At 41.6% G+C, this 10,226-nt stretch overlaps 1 protein-coding gene across 1 annotated transcript in view; it reads left to right on the top strand.

The window, feature by feature from the left end:
* Nucleotides 1–5,650: 5,650 nt before the first annotated feature.
* LOC123511491 (mdm2-binding protein-like) overlaps nucleotides 5,651–10,226 on the top strand; it is an 11,785-nt gene continuing 7,209 nt past the window's right edge. Inside the window, 7 exon segments of the mRNA XM_045267438.1 lie at nucleotides 5,651–5,883; nucleotides 6,338–6,457; nucleotides 7,146–7,287; nucleotides 7,823–7,963; nucleotides 8,430–8,609; nucleotides 9,201–9,392; nucleotides 9,801–9,881. Of these exon segments, the coding sequence (XP_045123373.1) occupies nucleotides 5,801–5,883; nucleotides 6,338–6,457; nucleotides 7,146–7,287; nucleotides 7,823–7,963; nucleotides 8,430–8,609; nucleotides 9,201–9,392; nucleotides 9,801–9,881 (939 nt within the window). The 5' untranslated portion in view covers nucleotides 5,651–5,800.

Here is a 10,226-nt window from a genome sequence, read left to right as displayed (position 1 = left end):
TCCCCATACATGGGGATCATGTCTTGTTTAACTATAGTAAATTTCGTATAAAAACTATCATGCAGTGCTATACATAATTATAAATTAATAAATTTAAGTGCTTATCTAATCTGTTTTTAAACATTGTCAAACTAGTGCTATTTACAACCGTCTCTGGCAATGTATTCCAGAAGTCTACCACCCTATGACTAAAGAAATATTTTCTTATATCTAACCTGCAGCCTTGCTTTCTAATCTTCCTGCCATGATTTCTAGTCCTATTTCCCTCCTCTAAGGTAAAGAAAGATCTCACATCTATGTAGTTTGTATCTGAGAATATTTTAAATAACTCTATCATATACCCTCTTATACATCTCCTCTCAAATGAAAACATGTTTAATTCCTTTAATCTATCTCTATACTCCAGGCGCTTTAATGCTGGTATCATCCTAGTTGCTCTTCTCTGAACTGCTTCTAACATGTTGATATCCTGCCTATAGTGGGGTGACCAGGCCTGTATGCAATACTCTAAATGGGGCCTAACATAAGAATTATATAAGCTACGCACCACTTCCTTACTTTTATAACTAACATTTCTATTTATAAAACCCTGGATCCTATTTGCCCTATTTCTTGCTTCTAAACATTGCTTTGAAAATTTCATAGTCCTGTCTATCACTACTCCTAAATCCTTTCCTTCCTCTACTGCCTCTAGCCAACATCCCTCCATCTCATAGTTAAAGTTTGTGTTGTCGTTGCCTAAATGCATAACCTGACACTTTTTACTCTCCATCTGCCACCTGTCTGGCCATGCTATCAGCCTGTCCAGGTCTCGTTGTAAACGTAATGATATAAACCTGTTTCTATCATTACGTACTATTACTGTTACTATGAATATAAATGCAGGACAAGTTGTACTACCCACCTATGCAGTAGTAACAATATCTCTCCGATAGCGAAGTTTGTTTTGCAAATAATAGGTTAATTAATAATGCAACTGTGATCCAGGCAGCGGCGTCACTAGTCTCGCCTGGACCGCCGTGGACTCAGTCCTTTTCAGTGTTTCGTGGCGGGAGGGAGTGGGCTTGTTAACAGCAGCTGCTAGTGCTACTACTGAACTGTCACGGGATTTTAAGAATGCATGTGTTCGATTTTACTGACATATTAACAAGATTTATATCCTCAAAAGTGTTAAAAGTTACACAGGATTTCCTAAGTGTTTTTAGGGTTTTAGTGATAGAATAGCAAAACTCCGCCGGTGTTTCCACGTCTTCAAATCATCTTATATCTGGACTAACGCCACAAAACGTAACCACAGAGGCAGGACTCCGTTATCAAGGTAACACAGGCTTTATCGTGTTTGTTTAAGGCGAGTCACAGCCATGGGTAAACTCAGGAAAAATCTTTAAATGCCTTCTGTGCCATTTTTAAAGGTCTGGGGGGAAGGCCATAGTCCCTGCCTCCATCTCGTATCAGCAGTTTCCAGCCTTATTTCTCACTATTACGGGCCCGTCTTGCTTCAAGATGCAGCCGCATCACTAGGCTTTCATAGCAGTTTTTCATTGACAGGTGTCAGTGCCAAGTTTAAGTTTAGTGAAGGTTTTGATGTAGAGGAGGGAGATCGACCATGCCGCCATCTTGAATCGCCCCTGTATTCGCCATTTCATTCCTTATTTCTCTCTGTTATAGGCCTGTCTTGCCACAACATGCTGCCACGTCACTACGCTTTCATAGCAGCTGTTCAGACACAGCCGCCATGGCCAGGTTTAAGTTTGGTGAAGGTTTAAGTGAAATACAAATGGGGGGTCGACCCCTTCAAAGCCCCGCCGCCATTTTGAATATGCCTGTCCCTCGGCCCCAGCCCTCCCAGAATCCAGGATGATTTTCTTTAATTCCTAGAATGCTTATTTCGGCTCAGTAGTAATATTTGATGCTCTCTATAAGTATTTCTTTGTGTTTGAAGTGTTTTCCGTGCGTGTGTGTGGCGCAGCATGTTGTTATTGGCGTGGTTTTTGTGTTAAATAAGGGTGTTTTTTGGCGCCAAATTTTTGGGAACGTCATGGAATTTTTTTTGTTTGAGCCATTATCAAGTTTTTATTGTTTTCAAAAAATAGTTCATATGTTTTAAAGTGTTTAGCCTTCAAAGTGAGTGGACTTAGTGTAGAGTAGAATAGTTTTATAACGGTGTTAATGTTCCAACAATAGTGATGTTGTTTTCCCTGTGAATTATTCATTTCTGGCTCTAACTCGCTCTAAAGTGTTTGAAAAGACGTTTTATATGCTTAGGATTGTGTTTCGTTCCTTTGAAACGAGAATGGGCGGACATTTAACTTTTTTGAATGGGGGGTCAAGGTTCCAACAATTTATTTTTAGTTCTTTTGAAAAATCTTTGATATTACTGGAGTTTGGAATCTTTTTATATTTTTGGTGTTAGTTAAAGTATGTGCCAAGTCGGAATGTGGAAAGCATTCGGGCCTGGCGGCGTTTTTTCGAGGGGCCATTTTCAGAATTATTTACGTACGTAAAAAGCCGCCAAGCCGGCCTAAGGTGGACAGTGACGTCATCAACCAGCCAGCCCGCCTGGCCGTGACGTCACGATGGCAGAAGCTTCCCAGCTGCCGTGCCTCCCCTTCGTTAATCTCTTCATTCTTATATAGAATGATTAAGTGTGTGTGTGTGTGTGTGTGTGTGTGTGTGTGTGTGTGTGTGTGTGTGTAAAACGTTTCCACCCATTTTTGATGTAATCAACCAGTGTGTGTGTGTGTGTGTGTTCCGCAAGCAGCTCTGATGTTCAACCATTGTGTGTGTGTGTGTGTGTGTGACTTGGTCTGTTTCGTGGGACATAAGATGATTGTGTGTGTGTGTGTGTGTGTGTGTGTGTGTGTGTGTGTGTGTGACTTGGCCTGTTTCGTGGGACATAAGATGATAGTGTGTGTGTAATTCAGTGTTTGATCTGGTGCAGTCTCTGACGAGACAGCCAGACGTTACCCTACGGAACGAGCTCAGAGCTCATTATTTCTGATCTTCGGATAGGCCTGAGACCAGGCACACACCACACACCGGGACAACAAGGTCACAACTCCTCGATTTACATCCCGTACCTACTCACTGCTAGGTGAACACCACCTACACGTCAAAGGAGAGACACCCAAATATCTCCACCCGGCCGGGGAATCGAACCCCGGTCCTCTGGCTTGTGAAGCCAGTGCTCTAACCACTGAGCTACCGGGCCGTGTGTGTGTGTGTGTGTGTGTGTGTGTGTGTGTGTGTGTGTGTGTGTGTGTATACCAAGGAGGAAGGATATAAGGAGGCGGCGTGACGTCACAAAAGTGAAGCCAGCGCTCTGTTGGTCCGTTGCTGCCCCTACCCCTTTGAAAATACAAGGGAACGCCCGATTTACGCTCCTTATTTTCCGTCTTATGTCCATGTTTGGAGGCTGCCTACCATATATGTGACCTTAATAGACTCGTAATAGTCGTGGCATACTGTGCCACGAAGATTTAGATGGTAAATCACACATACAAATTAGATAATACAGTGCTTTCCAGCTTTAGTGGACTTTGGTGAGAGGTGGGAACTTTGGGAAGCTCTCTCTCTCTCTCTCTCTCTCTCTCTCTCTCTCTCTCTCTCTCTCTCTCTCTCTCTCTCTCTCTCTCTCTCTCTCTCTCTCTCTCTCTCGCTCGCTTTTATTTAGAATGGTGTGTGATTTCATGTCACTGCGTTGGAAACGCATTAATCACTGAAATTTTATTTCACTATTTGTTCCTTGTCATTCATTAAACGAGGAATGTAGTCTTTTTGCCATAATTTCTCCGGAAACGTCCTGTTGTATTTCTTTCAATATTTTAGCGGTTTCGCAGTAACACCGTTAATAACAACTAGGTCTACATGACATATTTAGGAATCTATAATGTGGTTTACATAAGTCAAACCATCATTTCTTTCTTAGTTTTCCTCTAGTAATGAAAAAAAAGCGGCACTTTCCCATTGCTTAACACTGGCTTCACTTTATTTGCTATTTTCATTGTTTGTTTGATTTTTTTTCTACCTATATAGCGTGTGAACCTTGATTTTTTTTCTACCTATATAGCGTGTGAACCTTTACATTCCTCTCTCTTCAGTGACCAGTGAGCTGACACAAGGGTATGGAGAGTCCGTGACCTCATTAGTCACCACTTGACGTCTGTCACGCTGCACATGGGAAGGCGGCCCACCGTCTCGGCGCCACCCCCTTCCCTCATTAAGGCCTTCACGGCGGTGGTGCGACGCTTTTGAATCAAACCAAACCTGATTATTGAGGGGTTTGTTAAATATTCATCAGTTTTATTTCTATAAGTGCTATTTGATTCTGTTCATCCGGTGGCCATATGATACTGGGGAGATTTGCCCTCTTTATTTGTTGTATTTTTTCGCTTAGAATAACAAAGCAATACTGCGAAAAAAGAAAAGAAAAAAAGGAAAAACATTTCCTACAGGAACCTGTCACCAGCAAGAGAACAAGATCAAGATTAATTAAACCCCTCGGGGCATTAATATAAAACAAACAGTACCACAATAATCTCCTTGAACACCTGGCACTATCGGGCACCATTGGACACCTTGGAGGCACAAGGAGACACGGTGCCAAGGGAAGATTGGAGGAGCGAGGGAGGTGACAACATTTGGCGGGAAAAGTGATCAGCTGACCCGCCATGTAAACAAAGGAGGAGGCGGCCACCGGTGTGTCTTGTAATGGAGAAAATTGTCATATACGTGTCCACAGGTGCGTATACGTGACCTGAGATGATACTAGGGAGGTCATAGGTTACTGTAGGTTAGGCTAGGTTAAAGTTTGCGTGAATCATAGCCGTGGGAGGTTAAGAAACGGAAGCTGTGATTGTCAATGTCGTGGGTACAGACTTGGTAATATAGTTTGTTTATATTTTTCGTGTCTGTATGTGTGTGTGCGTGACTCAGGGATGCTTTAAGTTGTGTTAGGCTCAAGGCAGTGTAAGTAATGGCCGTGGTGAGTGAGGTACGAGGGAGGTGATAGAAACTAATATATTTGAGTTGTTTGCTTTTTCATGTTTATAGATATTAGTGTGTGTGTGTGTGTTGGGAGGTCATGGGTTTTTGTGGGTCAGGTCAGGTTAGTGTGTAAGTACCGGCCAAGGTCAGGTGGAGAATGAAGTGACAATGATAGTAATGAGATGTGAGATCATGGGCTGAGCTAAGTTTGGTGAGATTTTTTGGTGTCATAGGTTAGGTCATAGTTAATGTGAAGGTCAGGTCAAATAAAACCTAACTTGCCTAAAACTTACTTAACCTTACCTAATCTCTGGTGTGGAGATCATGGGCTGAGCTAAGTTTGGTGAGATTTTTTGGTGTCATAGGTTAGGTCATAGTTAATGTGAAGGTCAGGTCAAATAAAACCTAACTTGCCTAAAACTTACTTAACCTTACCTAATCTCTTGTAACCTGACCTACCTTTACCTTACCTTACCTTACCAAACCCAACCAACCCAACCCAAACTTTACCTTACCTAACCTAATTTAAACAATCCATCCCAATCCTAATTTAATCCAACCCATACCAATCTAATGCAACTCAACCCAAACCTTCCACAGAGAGACGAAACAAATTCCTGGTACAAGAGCTGGAGTCTGCCGTGCAAGTCTTAACCGAGAACTCAAAGAAGAAATGTTGGGGTCCACCTGTTCGTCTCGCCTCCATCAGTGTGAGGGAGGGTGTGTCCAGTCCCCCCGCCACCTCCGATGACCCCACCCTCACCCTGTGGCATGACTGGGCTGCCCCGGAGCCTCTGGGGGTTTGGGGCATGTCATGGGGGATTCTTCAGGGATCAAGGAGGAAGAGGAAGGGAAGGTGAAGGTGAAGGAGGAGGAGGAGGAGAAAGATGTGTTCAGGTGAGATGTTTTTTATTTATTTATTTTTTTTTATCGTATTTAATTTTTTTTTCATATTTACTCCTTTCTTTTTCTTATCCCATTTTTTTCCTTCAGTTTATTTTTTTTTTCTTTGTGATAAGTTAATTTTATTTTATTTTTGCTCTTATTTACTCTTATTTTTTGTAGATTTTTTTTTTTTTTTTTTTTTTTTTTTTTTGAGAAGTGTTAGTTTTCTTTGTTTTTTTTTTGTTTACCCTTCTTTTTTATTATCAGTTTTTTTTTCCTTCTGTACTTTATTTTTATCTTGCCACCCCCATTTTTGTGAGATGTAAATTAAAATTTTTTTTATCCTTTTCCTTCAGGTGTAGTGTCTTATCTTTAATCTTGACTCGTCCATATCTTTAATTTAGTTTCCCCATCTTCTCCATTTCTTCAGTCTTCTTCATTGTCTTCACTTCTTTCCCTTCTTCAGGTACAATGACTTCTTCCTGCTGGGGGAGGCACTGCACAAGCTCCTGGATGAAGTAGGGAAGCCTGGAGCTGCCATGCTGTCCCTTGTGTGGTGTGTGGAAGCTTACGTCCCCACACCAAGGTCAGTTTGCTAGGTTAGGTTGGGTTAGTGACTGTGTCTTATTTGTCAGTAAATTGGTTAGGTTAGTTTGTGTGTTGCGAAGTTTGTGTGTGTGCATGCGTGTGTTTGGTTGCTTAAGAAATCTGTTTTGTAAGTTGGTTTGCTGTTTAGTTCATCAGTGTGTCTTTTTAGTTCGTGTAATTCACCTCGGTCGCGTGCTGGTCACCCAGCCAGTCTTCCCCATTACGGAGCGAGCTCAGAGCTCATACACCGATCTTTGGGTAGGACTGAGACCACATCAACACACAACACACACCGGGAAAGCGAGGCCACAACCCCTCCAGTTACATCCCGTACCTATTTACTGCTAGGTGAACACACCCCACACATTAAGAGGCTTGCCCATTTGCCTCGCCACTTACCGTGTGTGTGTGTGTGTGTGTTCATTTTGAGTGGTGGTGGTGGTCAGTCAGTCAGGCAGTTAGTAAGTAAATCAGTCAGTCAGTCAGTAAGGTAATCTGTCAAGCAGTTAGTCAGTCAGCCAGTCAGTCTCTCATGTAGCCTTAGTTAACATTACTTAATTCAACTAACACCAATGAGAGAAGTTAGTAAGATCAGCCAAAGACAAGGAAGGCAAGGCAAGACAAGGTGAGGTTAAGTTAGACTTCATGAGGTTAAGTGAATAGTGCCAATGTGACCTGTATTGCAGTGAGGTGCCAGAGTTCTTTGGCGCACTGCAGAGGTTCCAACAATGGCACTTTGGGGCGCTCCACGTGGCCTGCCGGGAGAGAGCATTGGTGGAGGAGTGGGAGGAGTACTTTCCACTACAGCTCCTCGATAAATCCTCTGAGGTGAGTCGAGGGAGTGAGTCTACTTGGGAGTTCTAGATGTGGTTAGGTTAAATTTGAGTTCTAAGTTCTTTTCACTACAGTTTTTTTTGTGGCTCTAAAGTAAACTAAGGTGTGTGTGTGTGTGTGTGTGTGTGTGTGTGTGTGTGTGTGTGTGGTTGTATTTGTAAGTTCGTTTTGTCTGTTTTTCTCCTTGGTAATGTGGTTGTATTGTTATAATTTGAGTTGACTATCTTTTCAATACTTTGGTGACTAAGCTGAATGTGTGTGTGTAGGTGTATCAGTCTAAGTTTGAGTTGTCTGTTTTTTCTCCTCAATGATTCAAAGGTCAGCTGGGGATGTTGTATTGGTTTGGTTTGAGTTGGAATATCTTTTTTTCCTCTACAGCTTGTCAATTACTGCTCTGTTTTAACCTGTGGGATGTTTATTAGGGTAGAGTTAGGTTAGGTTGAGTTTTGTAGTTTGATAGTGTGTTGCAAGTTAGGTTAGGCAAAATTAGGTTTGGTAGTTAGTAATGCTGTGTAATGTGTGTTTGCAGGTTGTGGCGGGAGTGATAAAAAACTTCTGGCGTGGACACCTCAGCCTGTGGGAGGAGAGCACCGGGGAGGCTGTGCGGCTGCCCCTGTGTGAGCTGGTTTGTGCCCAGGGCCAGCCACACTCCTCGCTGCTGCCCCGCCAGGTGAGGGGTGCAGAGAGACACACAAAGGGGAATGGGGGACATACCAGCAGATATAACACTTTCCACTGTTCTAACACTCATTCTATTCTTTGTTATTTGTTGAATCCAAACTTTCCGACGTGTAATTTATTGGTCTCTTTTAGTGTTTGATATTCAGTTTCTTCTTTTATCATTAATTTGTTTTTTCTGCATGATTTAATTCACTTATTCTTTGTTTTTATTTTTATTTCATTTCTATTTTTTATCTATTTTTATGTAGTCTCACATTTCATAAGCTTTCCTCCACATCTCTAAATTCACCTCTTTTGTTTGTTTGTTTTCTTTACTTAGCCTTGACACATTTCATCAACTTCCACATCTAAACTCACCTCTTCTTTTATTGTTCTATCCTGACATAACATTCTCATCATTAACTTTTACCTTCCTTTCATCTCTACATAACACTCACTTTTCCTCCCTCCACCAGCAAACACCGCTGTATTTCCTCCCGACGGCGGAGGTGATGGCAGACTTTGATGGGGGAACAATGTCATGGGTGTACCTGCAGAGTGGTGCCATCTACTGCCTCAGTGCAGCACCCTCCTGTGACCTTGAGGACCAGGAGGAGATGACTGCCGCCCTGCACCTCTTCACTGCCCAGCCTGGGGTGCGTATGGTGATGCTGTGGTGGTGGTGGTGGTGGTGATATGGGATGTGGTTTAGGATTTTATTTTTTTTTATTATTTTTTCATTTAGTTTTTATTTTGTTTTATTTTATATTATTTTATTTATTCATTTATTTAATTTTTTTTTTAGTGAAAGTCTTAGTTCTTTATACCTGCAATGCTCTGTGTAGGAGGGTGCTGGTGGTGCAAGTAGTAGTAGTAGTGGTGGTGGTGGTGGTGGTGGTGGTGGTGGTGGTGGTAATAGTAGTAGTAGTAGTAGTAGTGAAAGAATTGATCTCATTAAGCTTTTTTTTCATACTTGTTTCCCTCTCAAAATCTTCTCATCACTTTTTTTCATATTTTCTTATCACAGTTTTTTTTTTCCCTTATTTGTGTATATTTATTTCCTGAGTTTTTTTTTTTCCCAGATTTACGTATGAAGATTTTTTTTTCATATTTACATTTTCTTATCACAAAGCTTTTTACCATTTAGTTCCCCTTTTAAGACTTATGCCCTATTTATATTTTCCTGTCACATTTTCTATTTATTTTTTTCCCGTTATAAAACCATCACACCTCCGTCCCTCCTGCAGACAGTGACGCTGGTTCGGCTGCAGTACTCCACCTCCCCCCCAGTGCTGAACAACTTGAAGGCCCTGAGCACTAATGAATGGAAGAGAGCCAATGTCGAGGGCCACTTTGACCTCATCCCAACGCCACAGTTCAAAGGATACCACTTGAAACTAAACATGCTGATTCTGAGTGAAGGAGCCACCAAGGGGAAGGTCTGTGTGTGTGTGTGTGTGTTTGTGTGTGTGTTAGTGGTAGTTTTTAGGGTCTTGGTCACAGTGATTTGATGATGTGGATAGTTTTTCTTCTTGTATTTTGTTTATCTTGTGTTTGTTTCATGTTAGTTGTCTCAATTACTTATTTTGGTCCTGTCTTTTCTGCAGTTCATGTACTTTATTTGCCTCTATTTCTTCTTGTGCCTGCTTGTTCAGCCTATTTATCTTTCTATCTATTAGTCTATCTATCTACCATTTAACTATCTTATCTATATCTATCTTTCTTTCTTTCTTTCTATGTATCTCTTTCAGTTCATGTTCACTCTTTGCTTCTATCTCCTCTCCTGCCTGTATTTATTTAACCTTTAAGTTTTGTACAAGTTCTTTTACTGTGACTTTACCTTGCAGGCGTGGGTTGTTTTTCTGAAGGACGCGGAGTGCATTGGTGAGGACGTGATGCACATTATCAACACCTCAACACACACGAAGGTAAGCAAAGTGTTGGTTCTGTTGGGTCATTTTTTTCCTTCCTCCTTTTCACCTCCATTGACGAACAGAATAAAGGAAGCAAGTGTTGATTCTGTTTGGTGTGTGTGTGTGTGTTTTTTTATCTCTCTCCTCCTGTTCAGTATTTCAGAACAGAGAAGGTGGTGTTAATTTTGGTGTTTGTTTTTCTCTTCCTACTTTTCACCATAATTTCCGAACAGAATAAGGGAAGAAAATGTGGTCTTGTTTCTCTCTCTCTCTCTCTCTCTCTCTCTCTCTCTCTCTCTCTCTCTCTCTCTCTCTCTCTCTCTCTTTTCATCATTTAAGAATGTTTTTCCCTTTCTCCTT

Source organism: Portunus trituberculatus, chromosome 4 (genome assembly GCF_017591435.1).
Source record: "Portunus trituberculatus isolate SZX2019 chromosome 4, ASM1759143v1, whole genome shotgun sequence".
NCBI classification, from domain to species: domain Eukaryota; kingdom Metazoa; phylum Arthropoda; class Malacostraca; order Decapoda; family Portunidae; genus Portunus; species Portunus trituberculatus.
Note: the sequence above shows the minus strand (reverse complement) of the source record. Positions and strands in the feature narration are given on the sequence as shown.